General features: G+C 39.7%; 1 protein-coding gene across 1 annotated transcript; it reads left to right on the top strand.

The window, feature by feature from the left end:
• The first annotated feature begins 2,413 nt into the window (after positions 1-2,413).
• On the top strand, positions 2,414-16,456 carry xpnpep1 (X-prolyl aminopeptidase (aminopeptidase P) 1, soluble). The gene is made up of 20 exons (XM_036137323.1): positions 2,414-2,552; positions 4,367-4,491; positions 5,353-5,416; positions 5,817-5,921; positions 6,161-6,253; positions 8,575-8,718; positions 8,958-9,053; positions 9,445-9,526; positions 9,761-9,971; positions 10,836-10,925; positions 11,049-11,099; positions 11,455-11,513; positions 12,060-12,137; positions 12,224-12,295; positions 12,402-12,462; positions 12,585-12,654; positions 12,848-13,021; positions 14,300-14,376; positions 14,511-14,609; positions 16,076-16,456. Exons 2-20 carry the CDS (start codon positions 4,375-4,377, stop codon positions 16,193-16,195), a joined length of 1,863 nt encoding a protein of 620 aa, XP_035993216.1. The 5' UTR covers positions 2,414-2,552; positions 4,367-4,374; the 3' UTR covers positions 16,196-16,456.
• Positions 16,457-17,624: the final 1,168 nt, after the last annotated feature.

Below are 17,624 nucleotides of genomic sequence, written 5' to 3'. Positions count from 1 at the left end.
TCACAAGCTCTTGGTGAAACCAGTCGGGAGAAGAGCAAAAACATCTTTTCCTCTGAGAAAAGCCTCCAGAGCAGTGTTTGCTCTTCTTTCCGTGAAGAAATACTCTGTAATTCCGATAAAACTTGCTTGATAGCCACGCTAACGCTAGTTTCATCGGCTGAAGCCGCCATGTTCTTTAGACTGAACTGTTGCGCTTCTCGTTGCGTCACACCTCAACTCGCCTCAAAGCCAACGCTGATTGGACGTTCGTTTGGTGAACGGCTCCAAATTTTCTTTAACGGAGAGTAGCCAGACTGATCTGCGAGTGAAACCTTGAAAGCTCGCGAGATCAGGATGGTCTCACGAGGCTATGGAATTACTGCTGTATAAAATAATTATTTTTTTGCTTCCTTACACTAAAAAATAAATGTTAAAATTGTGTCAAAATGCAGAGAAATAAAATAACTGACAATGCTTTATTTCAATGAGACACTCTCTGGAAATAATAACAATATGAGGAGAAAAATAGACTTATACATCTCATATGACTTATACATCTGGAAAATCTCATTGGAGCATCTTTAGCTATTTTTTCTTAATGAAATACAGAACTTTGAAAGATACTACAAACATTTGACATGAATATGGCCAAAATCTGACTACATATTTAGATTGTTTTGGAAAGAATTGGACTAATAGGAATTAAATTTTCTGCATTGAGTAAGGACTTTGATGGATGTGGCAGTGGCGCGATGGCAGGATATGCAATCTTGACACAGTTGTCACAGGTTCGAGTCCTGAGAGACCTTTGCTGCATGTAATTCCCTTTCTCTCTTCATTAATCTACTCTCAACCAACTGTTGAATAAAGGCCACTAGAGCCACAAAATAGAAAAAAAGACAGTGTTGTTACTTTTATAGTAAGTTTATACATTTAAAAGTTACAATATTTATGAGACTTATTTTGTTTCTGGTAAAAAGAGATAGACATGTCGGATCAAGAAGCTTTTATTTAGCAGCCTAAGCAAGAAGCAATGAGCTGTGCAGGGGGAGACAGAATCCAAATCTGGTGAATCCAAAGCAGTCCTTCATGAAAATCCTTCAGAAAGCAATGGCTCTTCGCTCTTTACGATGTCATCTTGTGCTATTTGTTGTGCTCAAAGAAATTAAAGGCACAAGCAGGGTCCCCTTTAAGGCACTAGAAAGGAATTTGCCCAGCTTAATATTTTTTTATTTACTTTTTTTTACTATTGAAAAAACATGAAGAACTACACAATGCTCACACACGTAAATATAAAAAAAGAAATGATGTCTTCACATTTTCAAGTCCAAATTAGATAGCACATATATGCTTCTTTAACTAATTAAAACAAAAAAAACTAAAGATTTGTTACCACTGCTTCACTTCAAAAGCGAATTCAGAAAAAATGCATAAAACTAACAAACATAAATAGAGAAATATGAACACTTCTGCATCTTATAATTTAAGCATTTAAGTCAAAAGCATATAGGATCAAAGAAAAATATTAAAGAAGTAATGCTGCTCTTATATTTATGTTAACACTTTGGAAGTATAACACATAGAGTGAGTAGTAAAACATTGCTTCTTGAGATTAACTTTATATGAATTTGTGAGCCATTTTATACATCATCTGGCAAAAGATACTATGTTAAAGGAAATAACATTTTGTCTTTTTTTTTTTTTAGAGTTCAGACCGTTTTGGAGGAAAAACATATAGTTACTGCTGAAATAACTGTGTGGTCTTTTCCTAAGTAATTTGTAGTACTGCTGGGGAAGATTCTCAGTCATCCAGGTCATGGTCATTCCAAAAAAAAAGTAAAAAAAACAAAGCAACTGGACTTGTTTTCTGTAGTTGAAGACGTTTCGCTTCCTCTCCCGGAAGCTTTCTTAAATTAAAAAAGTCTGGAGTAATGCGGAGTAACAAGCTTTATACCATTGCCCAACAAAGGCCTTGCAATGGCTTAGATAACATGCAAATTCAATCGAAAACATGCATGTTATCTAAGCCATTGCAAGGCCTTTGTGGGGCAATTGTATAAAGCTTGTTACTCCGCATTACTCCAGACTTTTTTAATTGAGAAAGCTTCCGGGAGAGGAAGCGAAACGTCTTCAACTACGGAAAACAAGTCCAGTTGCTTTGTTTTTTTTTTTTTACTTTTTTTTGGAATTTGTAATACTGTTTTATTATTATATTATCATCATCGTTATAGCTGACTTTTTTCCACAATCTTGGTATGCAAAATCTATACAAGGGGAGTCCTATGGAGATAGAGTCCCCAAAAAATCTCTCTTGTCCAAAATCTTAAACGACACTGAAATGCAGGGAAAGAAAAGCTGAATACATGCCGTTTAAAGCCGAATATTCTCAGAGGAAGAGGCGAGTCTGGATCCCTCCGCGCCTATTGGCAGAAGCCTTGGTCATGTGACCTGCGACGTCAGCAACGACATGGCAGCCTCCTTGTTTAGTAAACTGACACAAGGTTCGAGTTGGTAAACAAAAAGTACGCGTCGATTTGTCTCCCGGGAGCCACATTTGAAAGGCGGAGGAGCGGGTGTGTATTCAACGTTTCCCCGACGGACTGCGGCGGGGCTTTAGCTAGCGGCGGTTTCGGAGGGCTGACGCTTTTCCCCACGTAGACGCTGCGGACCTTACCCTGTTTTCACATCGATTATAATCAGACCGTGACCCACTGCAACGCTTTAAAGCATTTTGAAAGACAGCTCTCAATCGATCGGCTTAACTTAGAGAAACGCCCGCGTCTTTATTACAGCCACGAGCCACCACACCCACCACCTAATCCATAAATGAGTTATTGTTATCATCGGCCTGTTGATCCACTGCTGCAAAAGAGAGATAGAAACGTTCACTGGGCCTTCGGTCTTTAAACAACGTGTTTATAAGGCACAATATGCGTGTTTATTTATGTTGCACACGATGTGCAATAGATGCTATGTTACAAACTGGGTTGGGACGATTCATTTTTTATTAATTCCACGAAGTTGTAAACAACAATCGCATGCGGAGCTTTCAGCCAATGGGAGAGCTCATCGATGAAGGAGATTGTGATGTGATTGGTCGGTTCGTGGCCGTTTGTTGACGAGGTGAAACAATTGTTTTTAGCAGGTTGTTGCATGAGAGGAGGCTGACGAACGACTGCAACGCTATAAAACGAGATTATTAAGGAAAAGGGAGCTTATTTGAGTAATTAACTAAATAATGTCACGGTTTGTATAACAGAGTGAAAAAAACAATGTTTAAAAACGTTAAATCCCCCAATATAGAAAGTAGCAATGTGACAAAACAACAATAAATGTTATCTTTATAACAGAAACGTAATGTTATGGCTTAAAAATTCTTGGGGAAGACTTTCAATTTGACAGTTATCCAGCAGAGAGTCAGTGACTGCTTCCACAAGTAGGGTAAGCTAGAAAAAGTCATTGCCAAAGTAGCTTGCTTTTTGCTGTATCCAAGGATATTTATGGAAAGTTAGGTGCTAGGAAACCACGTGGTAAAAAGGTTTATTTTAATACAAAAATGTTGGCCTTCTCAAAGCTATGTTGATGTGCTGAACAGTGTATACACTCACTATTTGGTCAGGGCTCCTTTTGGATGAATTACTGGATCAATGCTGAAGGTTTGATAAAACCCAGGTTTGCCTTTCAGGTCGTCTGCTTTATTTGATCTGGTGACTCTCATTTTTGTTCACAATCCTCTAAATCCTCTAAAGGCTCTTCCTTCCACTTAGTTTTCCAAATAATATGTTTGAGGCAGCAATCTGTGAACTGCCAGCTTCCTCAGCAATGACCTTTGGTCTATGCTCCTTGTGAAGGGTGTCATAAGCAGCCTTTCTTATGATTGCGTAGGCCATAATATAATAATAGTTCAAAAAAACTTTTTATTGGTGGAATGTAAGATTTAGATTTTCAAAGAAAGTGCAATTTTGGATTTTTTATTAGTTGTATGCCAAAAATATTAAATTTGAGTGTAAGTAATCTATATAATACAGGACTGTCACTTTATGAATTTATTAACTGATTTGTTGTGATGCACCTTTAAGAAGCCACTTTAATTTGTGGCTGTTTCTATGTAATGTTTAACCCTGACTATCGTCATAGTTGCTGAATCGGCACATTATGGCAGGTTAAAGATCCAGGTGTGGATTGTGACTTTGAGCTCCACGTACAGTTAGTTAGGCTGTGTGCAGCTGCAGTCAACATGGCTTCCCAAAAGTCAGGTAACATTTAGCTAGTTAGTAAAATCCAATGAAAGATGACAAGACTGCAGCTATTTAAACTAACATACTACTTTTTAACTTGTAACCGTGTACTTGAATTTGATCAGGTTTTTGTTTTGCTTTTAATGCAGAAACAGCTATGTCTCCAAAGATCACAGGGGAGCTTCTCCGGCTTCTTCGGCAGGCAATGAAGAATTGTAAATATTTTTCAGAGCCGATCCATGCCTACATAGTCCCATCTGGAGATGCACATCAGGTAAATCCAAATCATGCTCATAACTTAAGTCTTAATTTAAACATATCTTTACAATATATCCATTGGTTAAAAGTTTTCTAAGAGTATTTTTTTACGGTATAGTTTGCTGCATTGAGTAAAGTAGAACATTTAGTCACAAAACCGGTTGTTCTCTATGCTCCTTTAGTTTAATATGACATAATCATCTGGCAACAAAGCCTGGTGTCTCATGCATTCTCTCTCCTAAGCCTGGTTTGCATTTGTGTATTGCTCATTTTAAAACATAGTCTGTCTCCACAGTTTTTGTTTCCCCTGTTTATTTGAGACCATAGAAGCTCATACAAGGTTCTGCAAAAGTATTCATACATCTTGAACTTTTCCACGTTTTGTCACTTTTTAATCACAAACCTAAATGTATTTTAATTGGATGGTGGATTGCTTGCTTTAGGTGTCTCAGTAAATGTGGCCATCTGGTTTCCAAAGTCCATTTGGAAAAAAATAATAAAAAATAAAGAAATAAAAATAGGAAAGTCTACATTGCAAGTAGGTGGCAGGCTAGATACAGACTGAAGCAGCTAAATGTCAGCCTGCAGGTAATGCTTGCTTTCTAAGCAGTAGAAAGCATTACCACTAGTCCATTGAGCACCTTAGAAATTCAGTGTAGAAAGTGCTGCATGAAGAAAAATGTCCTGTTGTAACTTTAAGTTAGGCAACTTTTTTTATTTATTTTTTTACTTTTTGATAGTAAAATCCTATCAATTGTATTTCTGCCCCTCTATTGAACATTTATGTTGCACATGACGAGAAAAGAAAAGCAAACGTGTGGGGCATGAAGGATTCATAAGCCACATCCCACTGACTTTAACTTTTTTTGACTTCCAGAGTGAATATATTGCACCCTGTGACTGCAGACGGGAATTCATCTGTGGATTCAATGGTTCTGCAGGTATACTCGTTTTAGTGTGAACAGAGGGAACCAGTGATTCTAAGCAGCAGCTTAGGATTTGGTCTTTTGATACTATGTTATTACAACCTTTCAGGATTACACCTATTCTCATCTTCATTTTCCTTAATAGAGCACCCAATGTCACTGATTTTATCGCAGCAATCCTCACCTTCCACTCAAAAATAAGCATCTTTTGTAATGAAGCGGAGACGAGCTTGCCTGCTCTCAAACTGGTCATTATCTGTTGTAATCTGAGATTTTGCATTTTAAAAGTGTGTACCATGGCTTCTCAGAACAGGCCAAGCTGAATATGACCCTGGCTGTAACTGTATTGAAACATCAGCTGTGTAACAAATACCCGCGGGGGTGAAAAGCTCATTTGTTCGGCTTCATTATTCAGGAACAGCCATTATCACAGAGCAGCACGCTGCCATGTGGACGGACGGGCGATATTTCCTCCAGGCCAGCCAGCAGATGGACAACAACTGGACTCTTATGAAGATGGGTGAGGTCCTCATGGGTGTTTTGGTTAAACAGAACCGTATAAAGCAGGGTGCACTTAATGGGATTTAAGCAATGGCAACAATTAACATTACAACACAGGTGTTGTTTAAAACCTAAAATAAACACCTAGCCTTTAAAGTTTTGTTGCAGGCAAAAAGGAGACAAGCCAAAGGGCAGTTGAAACCTCGGTAGTCATTGTCCTCGGCTTAAAAGTGACGTTTTGTGTTTGAATATGTTCAGGACTGAAGGAGACGCCATCACAGGAAGACTGGCTGATCAGCGTCTTGCCGGAAAACTCCAAAGTGGGCGTAGATCCCTGGATCATTGCTGCTGGTATGAGATGGTGCTTTATTTCCTCAGTGAATCAGCCTTCTATTGTATTTCTTGTAATAATGACATTTCTTTATAGAAAATGATGCATCTAGCTTCCCCAGGCCCCTCTCAGACAAAATTAACACCAACGTCAGGGGCAGTCTTTAATCCTACGGTCTCCAAGATCTCCAAGATGAACATTGGTGGCTGGGGAAATTTAGGACAAATGGTCTTCAGTGTAAAGGCAGTCATGACACTGCTGCTCAGCGCAGGTTTCTTGCACATTATATTACAATGCTAACGCCCAAGGTATGACCCGCGCTCCCAGGTTTGCTTAGCATCTATGGCTATTCCGTATTCATAAATACTGTAGCTGCTCAGCACCTCCAGCACTGTTTTTGCTCCTTTTTTCCTCCGCCTTACTCATTGGCTAAGACAACAAAGTTTTTTTTTTTTTTTTTTAACAGCGTCGTGGATGCATTTTCATTTCAAATGCAGTGTGACAAACCTAAAGTTTCCCTTGGCCTCCAACCAACTGGCTGTTACAGTAATCTCAATTTGGAGGTTTGTGCTGTTCTCTCCACCAGGGAGCCCAGGACAAAAGCATTTTCCAGGTGCAGGGGGCCTCATCATAGCGCCGTGTTTATTGGCATGCAGGTTGTGGAGCGTTAGCATTGAGCTGCTAAATGACATCCTTTGTCTTGCAGCCAGAGTTATTGGAAGACATCTTACACACAAACAAAAGCCCCAAGAAAAAATAAGCTTGTTAGAGCACTACCATGCGGATACATAATAATAATAATCATAGGGCTGGGCAACGATTAAAATATTTAATCGCGATTAATCGCACTGATTAATCGCGATTAATCGCAATTAATCGCATTGTATTTACAAACTCCAAGAATGAATTCAAAAGTAGTGTAAAGAGCACTTTTATTTTAATGTTCTGCTGCCATATGAACAAAAGTGTTGTAACATTTGTAGCACTTATCAGTAACACATATTTAGTGTAAAGCTCAACTTAAACATGTAAAACAAAAAATAGCAATAATAATAAATTAAAGCTTATTGCCACTGACAGGGAATTCTCTTTATGGGGAAAAAATCTACCAAAAACAGGCAATTTCTGAGGTAACAGCAGGGAGCAGCATTACCATTTTATGTTCAATACCAAAGTTTAACTTGGCAGTGGTTCCAACTAACTTGTTTCTGTCATATTCCATGCTGGAAGAACTTTAAACTGAAATGCTTGCTAACTCGATATGCTTGCGTTTATTTGACGTTGACACGCGGTTTTTTGTTGTTGCTTTCTCGCGCGCATATAGTGAATGGCAGGGGGAAAACAGGCAAAAATACATGGATACTTTGAAACGAGAAGCGACTTCACCGACGGCGTCGATGCAGACCCCCCCGCTCCGCTCCGCTCCGCTCCGCACAAAACTTGTTCCGGCCGCCAACTCACCGCCTCGCCTCGCCTAAGCTCGCTCGCGGTACCTGCGGGAAACACCGCCTTCCGCATGTCAGCTGTGTTTTTTTCCGGCCAGCACCTTTCTTCCTCTTTGAATCCGAGGCTTGGCTGACAGCGAGGTTATTGGCGCATTATCGCCACTTACTGTTCTGATTCAAACCCCTACACCGCAGCAACAGACCTTCACAAAATAAAAGCATGTGACCAACATGCGTTAACGCGCGTTAAAGAAAATATCGCCGTTAATAGTCTAATGAGTTAACGCGAAATTAACGCGTTAACTTGCCCAGCCCTAAATAATCATCTTTATTTTAAATTTCCCCTGCATTTAAACTATCGCTGTTTTTTAGCTCAGGGACCCAGAAAGGCAATCTGTGGGAATCGCCCTGCTCTAACCACTCCCCCACATCGTTAGCTGGTAGCCACATGTTAAGCGTGTCCGCTCTTCCCTAAAAGTCTCTGATAAATAGGCCAAACTCGTGTTGGTTGGCGACGTGTCTTTAAACGATCCACCCCTGACGCCACCAGACTCTTCCTTGCAGTAGCTGGACCGTGACGGGTGTTCACTACAGTGATTAACCACCACAGTCTCACTTCTGAAATTGCATGTACAGTCCTAGTGAACCGTCTTGCTCTGTCGCGTGTAATAGGGAGCGCTCGCCGTTCTTGCCGCACCTCCGAACTTCTCTCCAGAGAAACCTGCCGGGTTCTTGTTGATTTAATTTAATGTCATGGGGCTGTTTTAGTCTGGGTGTGCCTCACACAATAAACAGTCATTTGGAAAAGGTAAAATCAAAAGATAAAACCCAGTGGCGGTAATACGGCTTCGCGGATGGATACCTGGATATATAAAACGTATAATGTTGTGTTTCAGACCAGTGGAAGAACATGTCCAAGGCGCTGACCAGTGCCGGCCACTCGCTGGTGGCGGTGCAGGACAACCTGATCGACGTGGTCTGGATGGACCGGCCGGAACGACCGAGCACGCAGCTCCTCACCCTTGGACTGGAATACACCGGTCAGGCATCAACACTGCGGCTGCATGTGGATTTGGTTTAGAATGATAGAACGTTATGTTTGAGTCTCTAAACTAGTATGCTTTACAAGAATGTTCCATCTGAGTTAGTCTATGTAATCTCTTGTTGGTTGGTTGGTTTAAGAAATTCTAGAGAAACCAAAGGTTCTGATCAGCTTTCTCCACGCGTGTTGATAGCTGTGAACTCAGTCCTTTGGGTTGTTGATGCTGTCTGCCCGCAGGTATCTCCTGGCAGGACAAGATCAAGACACTGCGAGCCAAGATGACAGAAAGGAAGATCAGCTGGTTTGTCGCCACAGCTCTGGACGAGATTGCATGTACGTTAAGTTCACAGGACTGAATCAGGTTTTGGTACAAAACCAGCCAGTAGCCACGGCAAAGGAGTAGTTTTACTGCTTGAGTCATTTAGTGAATGTAGCAATCAAAGATCCCAGCAATGCACATTTGTCTCACATAGGCTCTTGTTAGGGAGTGCTGTATCTGAGTGATGGAGCCACCAAGTAAAATGCTGACTTTACTGGAGTTTTATAGAAAATGACAGTTTCATAACAAGTCTTATGATTAAACCAAATCACTTTTATCCATTTTCTGACCACGATGGATTACAACAGAATAAATGCAAAGAGTGCCTATTGTTACGTGATAGATCTTGTTTCTTCGCAGACTTTTGTATTATTAAATTTATTGTATTTTTTTTGTTTTCTTTAGGGCTTTTCAACCTGCGAGGCGCAGACATTAATTACAACCCAGTGTTCTTTGCGTATGCCATCGTGGGAATGAACTCCATAAGGTAACAGCTGAAAACTTTCAAATGTTAAAATAAAGTAGAAAAAGAAGAAATCTGCAGGGGACAAATTCCTTTTTCACATCACTGTACATATAGCTTAATTTTCCCTTTGCAATTACGTATTATTTTGTTAAACCCCACCCAGAAAAATTTATCTAAACCAGTGCATTGTTCTCTTAATAATCTTTCTTTTCTGTAATTAATGCTTACACCCCACCCTACATCCCATCCTTTCAGGCTTTTTGTGGACCTGAAGCGCCTTTCTAACCCAGCAGTGAGGGACCACCTGCAGCTGGACTCCCCTAGCCGGCCGGAGCTGAGCATCCAGACGTTCCCGTACGAGTCGGTCTACACGGAGCTCCAGGCGATCTGCGCCGCTCTCGGACCCAAAGATAAAGTGTGGATCTGTGACAAGGCCAGCTGCGCTCTTACGCAGGTCATCCCCAAGGTGAGAAGACTCTGCCACATCCCTTTAGTTTGCTCTGGACTACATGAGAAAGGGAGGCAACTTGTTATCTGAACGCAATCTTTGCTAAGCAGGAAAAACTGCTTGCTCACCTCCTCATACCGGTTGGTACAAGTCATTTGTGTCACAGGTTTGAAATATGTCGTAAAAACAAACCCATACACATAATTTCTGAGGCGTCAGTTTTGACCTTATTTTAGATGCACAACAGTTATTATGGGAGCTAAAAAAAAACATTTATTTGACAATAAATGACATGTGTTGTGATATTTTGATCTTATTTTATCTATCCAACCTAACCTAGAAATGTATTTAGTGGGTTTAGCATTCCTCTTGTCAATAAATTTGCTCAGATTTTGGGTTGGCGTGTAGATTAACCAATCAGATGCTATGGTCTATATGATGAGCAACAGTGATGCTTTAAATTAATGCATTCATGTGGTGCAGTCTAGCTCAGCAATCATCAGAATCAGGTCAATTATAACCATCCAAAGTGTAATTATTAGAATAAATAAATCTGGAGATGATCACATAGGAATGGATCTTTTAACTACTTTGAATTTTAAGTAATGGATTCTATATTATCTATTGTTATGTAAAAAAAAATTACATATACATGACATGAATTTTTTCCCCAAGTCGTTTTGTGTATGGGACATATAAATAATAAATCAATACATAACTCATTGGAGCAACTTTGGCTCTTTGCAAATAAAGATCAGTTTACATGTTAAAACACCAGAATTGTCAGAAGGTGCACTTTCCTTTCCTTTTTTTTGGTTAAAATAAACAAGCCAGAGGCTGTGATTTGTGTCACCTCCTACTAATTTTATTTTCATCATTTAGGTTCACAGGTCCCCAATTCCCTACACCCCGCTCTGCCTGGCTAAGGCCGTGAAGAACGCCACCGAGATCAAAGGCATGAAAATGGCCCACGTAAGCGCTTCTGAGCCTTGAAATATGTGATTAATTTAAAGCTTGAGTCTTTTTAATTTCTTCAGTAATCCTGTTCTGTTTGAAATTAAATGCAGATTGTTTTTTTTTTACTTCTACCTACAGATCAAGGATGCTGTTGCTCTTTGTGAACTCTTCGCATGGTTGGAAAAGGAGGTATTTCAAGAAGACATCAAATATCCCAGACTTAAACAAGGAATTAAAACAGGAAACATACATATATAGGGACGGGAACCTAAACCCGGTATCAAAAGAGCTCTGGCCATAGTGGACCGACAAGCTTCAGCCTTATCTGTCCTCTTAATGTTATTATTAAGGTCGCACTCAATTTTTCAGGGAGACTTCAACCCAAACAACATGATTTTGCCGATCATCTCTTTTAGTTTTCTGCAACTGAGGACACTTTAGTTCAAGTAGATGATTTACATACCATAGCGCCACTTAAGCTTTAAAGTGAGCCAGTGTTGTTTTTTTAACCCCACTTGTCTTTGCTTCGGTGGTTGTTTCCTAGATTCCCAAAGGCAACGTGACTGAGATCTCTGCCGCTGATAAGGCCGAGGAACTCCGCAGGTGAATTTTAGTTTTCCTTGTTCAGTTCATGAGGCCACTCATTAGGTTCCCTTCATGTCTCCTTTGATGTCACAGCAGCCTGGAGTCATTTGGAAAATAAAAAAAAAATGTTCCAGGTCTGAATAAATGCGGTAGAAGGAAAAGAGTGGGGGGAAATATTTGCTTGTCAAAATTATTTATCTTTCTTCCCACCATTTTTTTTCTTTCCACTCTAGTTGACGGATATATAAATATCTCCTCTAAGTTTATTGCAAACATTTGTATGCAGACTTTTTCATTTATCTATGAAGAGATTTGTCTGTTGAAAGTGTGAAATTTTAACCTGAAAAATGCACATATGAACCCTGATTTCTGCAAAGGCTGTTTCTAAGAAGTGTGATATCCACCTATCAGAAGAAATAGCGCCCTCTAGTGGATTTTGGAGTTAGACCAGTGTTCACTGAAGGTCTGAAAATAATAACTTTAGTGGTTTAGATAGTTAAAAGTTTGGACATTTTAAATCACAGTGTGCAGGATGTGCTGGATTAATTTTCTTTATCTTTTCAGCCATCAGAAAGACTTTGTCGGCCTCAGCTTCCCCACAATCTCCAGCATGGGTCCGAACGGAGCCATCATACATTACAGGTCAGTCGGAAGATGAAACATGCAAACAAAAGGTATTTGTGTAATTCTGATCTTTAAAATAGTTACCCTGCCGTTCCCTCTTGCAGACCCCTTCCTGAAACCAACAGAACTCTCACAGTGAACGAAGTTTATTTGATCGACTCTGGAGCTCAGTACATGTAAATGCTGCACTGTTGTTATATCTCAGCTATTATTCCCTTCCCGGCCATTTTTACATGCTGTTGCTTATACAGTATGGGAATTTCTGTTGTGTGTTGTTTACAGCGATGGAACCACAGACGTCACACGCACCATGCACTTTGGGACGCCCTCTGCTTTTGAGAAGGTAAACCTGTTTATTGTTTTGCCAAAATGAGTTTAATATGTTTTTTTTTTACTGACTGAATCTGTTATACTTACCGTAGACAATGTTGCATTTATTCCTTTTGCCCGATTTTGTCCCTGTAGGAATGCTTCACTTATGTGCTGAAGGGACACATAGCTGTCAGTGCTGCCATTTTCCCCAATGGAACTAAAGGTGACCACTACCTCTCAATTAGAGATTGCTCTTTAAGTGGATTTATCAGTGTTAATTTATACTTTAGGAATAATATCAGTATTATTCTGCCAAATGATTTCACTCGTTTTTGAGTTTCTAATTGTAGTTTCTGGAAACCATGCTGGTTATTTTCTCCCGTCTTCCTATGACCATCTGCTTCCCTGTGTTCCAGGCCACCTCCTGGACTCGTTTGCCCGTGCGGCGCTGTGGGAATCCGGACTGGACTACCTTCACGGAACGGGTCACGGCGTGGGATGCTTCCTCAACGTCCACGAGGGGCCCTGTGGCATCAGCTACAAAACCTTCGCCGACGAACCTCTGGAGGCTGGCATGATCGTCAGCGATGGTACGACACAGGCTGGGGGAGGGGGATCAACACCACTGAACTCAGAGAGCACAGGAATTACCACAATTTTATTGTATTATTTGGGTTTGCACTGTTTGAGTTACTATATTCAGGAGTAGTCTTGGGAAATATCTGGAAAAATATTAAACGTTGTTTATAATATGTTCTAGTTTTAGAAGTATAGAGAATAGGAAAATGGAATATCCCAAAAATCTAGGAGTTTCTAGACTGCAGTTTTAACATTTAAGCCATCAGTTTATTATTCTTATTTGCGAGTTTCTCAATGAGAACCCACACATTAATGCTCACTAGTTGAAAGATCTAGATAAAGGTGGCTTTACAATACATTATCTTGTTCTCTATGAGGTTCGTAAACCTGTGCGGACATCGAACAAAGCTTTAAAACAGGTTAATTGTCAAATCTTTAAATCTAGAATAAAAGCATAAAAGATTAGAAACATTGCCTTAAAAAGACTACTGATTTGAGAAGTCGAAGCATTAGAAATCACGAATGACAGCGGATCTCACTGCTGAATCAGAAAACAACTTCAGCGGCGTGTTATTCCATGATTTGAGAAAATTCCAAACTTTTCTAAGAAGTTTTGTAATCAGATCTCTGCGGTGTTATACAAAGCAATGCAATTTTAATCTAGAAAAGGGTGGATATTTTTTTATTGGAAAAGAATGTCTCTTAACAGCATTGCTGGTGAATGCCTTGATTTTTACTGACGAGTGGGTAAAAGTAAAAGGATTTATATTCAGGCATCATTTGTTTTGCTTCTGTCCTTCAAACTTAATTTACCCTAGCTTTGTCTTCCAAGTTAAATTGAAACGATACTGGTGAAAAAAGACACAGGAGAGGTTATTTCAGATATATTTAGGATATTTCTGTTGATGTTATAATTTATAACCCTGATTTTCAATAACTCAATTTACACCACTGCCCTCCCAAGGTGGCGTATGCAACTAATGCCTGTTGATGCAAATTCAACACGTTCCAGGGATCGTATTGGAAGCTTGTTTGTGCTACATAAAAAAAATCTTTACAGGATTTAGAGTGCTGACTGATAAAACACAAACAGCATTTTTTTTAAATAAGTGTAAATAATTTATATTTTAGCTTGTCTGGAACATTTATATTTGTAGTTTCTATATCTCTGGTGTAATTTATGTGAAGAGTACATAAAATATTTTGCACCTTGTTGTTAATTGATATATGAGATATTTGTCTATATTCTCCAAAAGAAATACATGATTCTTTCTTTGTGTTTTCTCTAGAGCCTGGATACTATGAAGATGGATCGTTTGGCATTCGTCTTGAAAATGTGGTCCTTGTTGTTCCTGCTAAACCCAAAGTAAAAACACTTTCAGAAATAAATAACATCCCAAAAAGCCATTAAACACACCCAGAGTCCATCATGTGGTGTAATTTAATTTTTAATTTAATTTAATTTAATTTAATTTTTCTTTCTTCCGTGTGTGCTTGAAGTACAACTACAGAAACCGGGGAAGTCTGACGTTTGAGCCTCTGACTTTGGTCCCCATCCAAGTGAAAATGATGAACACAGAGTTGCTTACTAAGAAGGAGGTGAGAGACATCCAGCTAATCATACAGTTCTCTTCAGGTCTATTAATTTTTTTTTCTACTGTTTTTTATAGTGAAAGAATAAAACGGCTTTAAAAGGTTTGAAAACAAGACTTTAATTTATTGTGGATTTTCCCTAATCCATCTGTTGTCCAAATTGCACGTACAGTACAGTATCAAAGATATTCATAATCTTTTACTAGTATCTGGTTAGATATGCCTCAGCAGACTACAGCTTGAGCATAAGGTCCATGTTGGGATCAGAAAGCCGCTTCATTCTGGCTTCATGTTTGACTGCTTTTCTGCAACGTACTTGACCTTAAATCAGGGGTCACCAACCTTTTTGAAACTGAGAGCTACTTCATTGGTGTTGTGTCATACAAAGAGCCACCAGTACTTACCTTTCAACTAGAAGAGTCAGAGTTCACCTTAACTTTATTTAAAATAAATACAATTTTCAGGCTTTGTTATAGATATTGGTGTTTTTAAATCTATATAAATGCAAGTGTGAATAAAACAGGAAGAGTAACTGAATAAAATAAAGTTGCAGCTCACTGGTGGATTGTGCTTTTTCTTTTAAGAACAGGCTCATGGGCACCACACGTGGTCCTCGGGGGGGCTACTTGTTGCCCGCGGGCACCATGTTGGTGACCCCTGCCTTAAATCATACCCCATAGATCTTCGGTAAGGCTGAGGTTGGGCCATTCCAGAGGCCTGATGGAAGCCACCTTAATGCCTTAGTAAACCAGCTCTGATTTTTGAACATGGCCAGGAATCGGCGAGCCTGGACTGCCCACTCTGAAATCCACATCTTCAGGCATGAGTGAAATTTGCAGCTTACCGCACGAGAAAAGCTTAATGGTCATATAAGGCAAAGAGCGATAGCTAGATATTTGGGAGTCAAAGTCATGCTTTCAAGCTGTATAATAGTGTAGCAACTAAAATGGATAAAGAAAGCTTACATTAGGCTTAGGGAATGGCCTTACCAAAACACCACCCTAAACCCTATTAAAAATGTGTGAACTATGCTAAAAACCTGGGTTTGTGTCTGGAAACTAAGCAATTATTAATGAACCAAACCTCAGAGGTAGAGCTGTCAAATGTTCTGCCGGAGTCGTACCAAGAACTTGTTGGTGTGTGTAACCTAGATCTAGTTCTGTAAGACGCGTTGATCCCAACATGGTCTGGGGTGTATTTATATATTTGAGCCTGAATGTGTAATATAGACCCTGTGTGAATTAGAGAAAATCCCGATAAATTCAAAACCCGTGAAGCCAGTTCTTGCTTTTAAAAATCCTCACCGCTCATATCCACGACGAGTGTATGTGAACTGACCAGAACTTGTACTGTATGAAATTGCGTAATCAAACACGAAGGCGGTGCTGTAAGCGTTCTTTGTAATTTTTAGAAATGGGTTCTTGTCCCAGTGTCCTCATGGGTTCTCCACCCTCCATGTTTGCTTCCTGCAGAAGGACTGGGTGAACGAGTACCACCGGATGTGCAGGGAGGTGGTCGGAGCGGAGCTGGAGAGGCAGGGCAGGATGGAGGCTCTGCAGTGGCTCATCCGGGAGACGCAGCCCATCGCCTGAAGCGTCCGATGGCCGCCGCGTTCCTCCGCACTCCGGTCACTCAGCGATTTGCTCTGCAGTGATAGTTGTTTGACTTCTTCTCATCTCGGTCGGTGATCCACAGTCTGCTTCTTTTCTAAACAACGTCGGTTTTCTTAAAACTTGTTAATAGTCAAACACTTCTTATTCTTTTCTATTTTATGTCTCAAAAAAAAAATCGACAGTGATGTTTTTAAAGGTTTCGTCAATGCTTTCCATTAAAGGAACAACGTGTACAATTGACTGAAGTTTGTCTTCGATTATGTTTGAGGAAAACTGAGCATAATTTCCCCGCTTTTAGTTTGTGGCATGTTAATTTATTTATTAGTTCATCCATTTACTCAAATCGATCGATTTTAACCTGCATCATAGGCAGATTTCTGAAGTTAATTCAAAACAAAATAAGATTCAGCTTTCTAAAAGGAAAGAGAAAGGAGAGGTACATAACAGTCCAGATAAAATAATTAGTTTTCTTTCCATCTTTGTTGACTTTGGACTTGATAAGACAGAGTGGAGCTGCACCAGCAGATGACAGGAATCCTCATCCACTGTGGAAACCTGGATTCTGTTCCTATCCACTCTTCCTCCTTTTCTACTTTTGTTCCCAAATGAAATGCAAAATTCTCCTTCATCTGAAAGCAGGATTTTGGACCACTTTGTCACTCCTGACTTCTCTGGTTCAAGATTTATTTTACAACAGGAAGGCTGCTGTTGTCGTTCGTGTCCTGAATGCATGTGTTGGCTCTTGAATTGGTGATTCCAACTAGATTCACCTCTTTTGAATCTACTTCTAAACTCTTGAAACATTTTGCCTTTTAGCGGCAGTATCGAAGGCTACAATTATCCTTGTATGATTTCTTTTTTTTTTTCAACTTTCTTTACCCCACTTCATCCTTTCACTCAACTTTCCATTATTATACTTAAATGCAGCATATAGTGAAACTCCAGCTTCATTAGTAATGACCTTTTTGTGGCTTACCCTCTTGTTCTTAACCTCTCTGCATTAAAAAAAAAATCCTTTATTTGGTCGTCAGTAATATCAGTTTCTGGAAAACTGAATTTTGAGATTTCAGTAACCGTAAGAGACAAACATCAAAATGAACAGATTTAAACATGTAAAATGCATGGCTGTGTTTTGTATCACCTTTGAGCAGAATTACTAAAATCAATCAGCTTTTTGATGATGTTCTGATGTGTTGCGATGCACCAGTGAAACAGTCTTTGGGGATTATAAACGTGGTGACGGGTCACAAGCAGTCATGTGGTTCCACCTCACGGTCTCCTGATAAAAATAACTCCCAGCTGTGTGTGTATCAGGTTAAAGTCATAGACAGCACCAGGGTGTCAGTTCTGAGCTGACAGATTAAGACAATTCTTTGTTTTGTTTTTCCCCTTTTAAATTATGTTAACC

This window comes from Fundulus heteroclitus, chromosome 5 (assembly GCF_011125445.2).
Source record: "Fundulus heteroclitus isolate FHET01 chromosome 5, MU-UCD_Fhet_4.1, whole genome shotgun sequence".
Lineage (NCBI taxonomy): Eukaryota > Metazoa > Chordata > Actinopteri > Cyprinodontiformes > Fundulidae > Fundulus > Fundulus heteroclitus.
The sequence above is the reverse complement of the archived record's forward strand: the minus strand, read 5'-3'. Positions and strand labels throughout refer to the sequence as shown.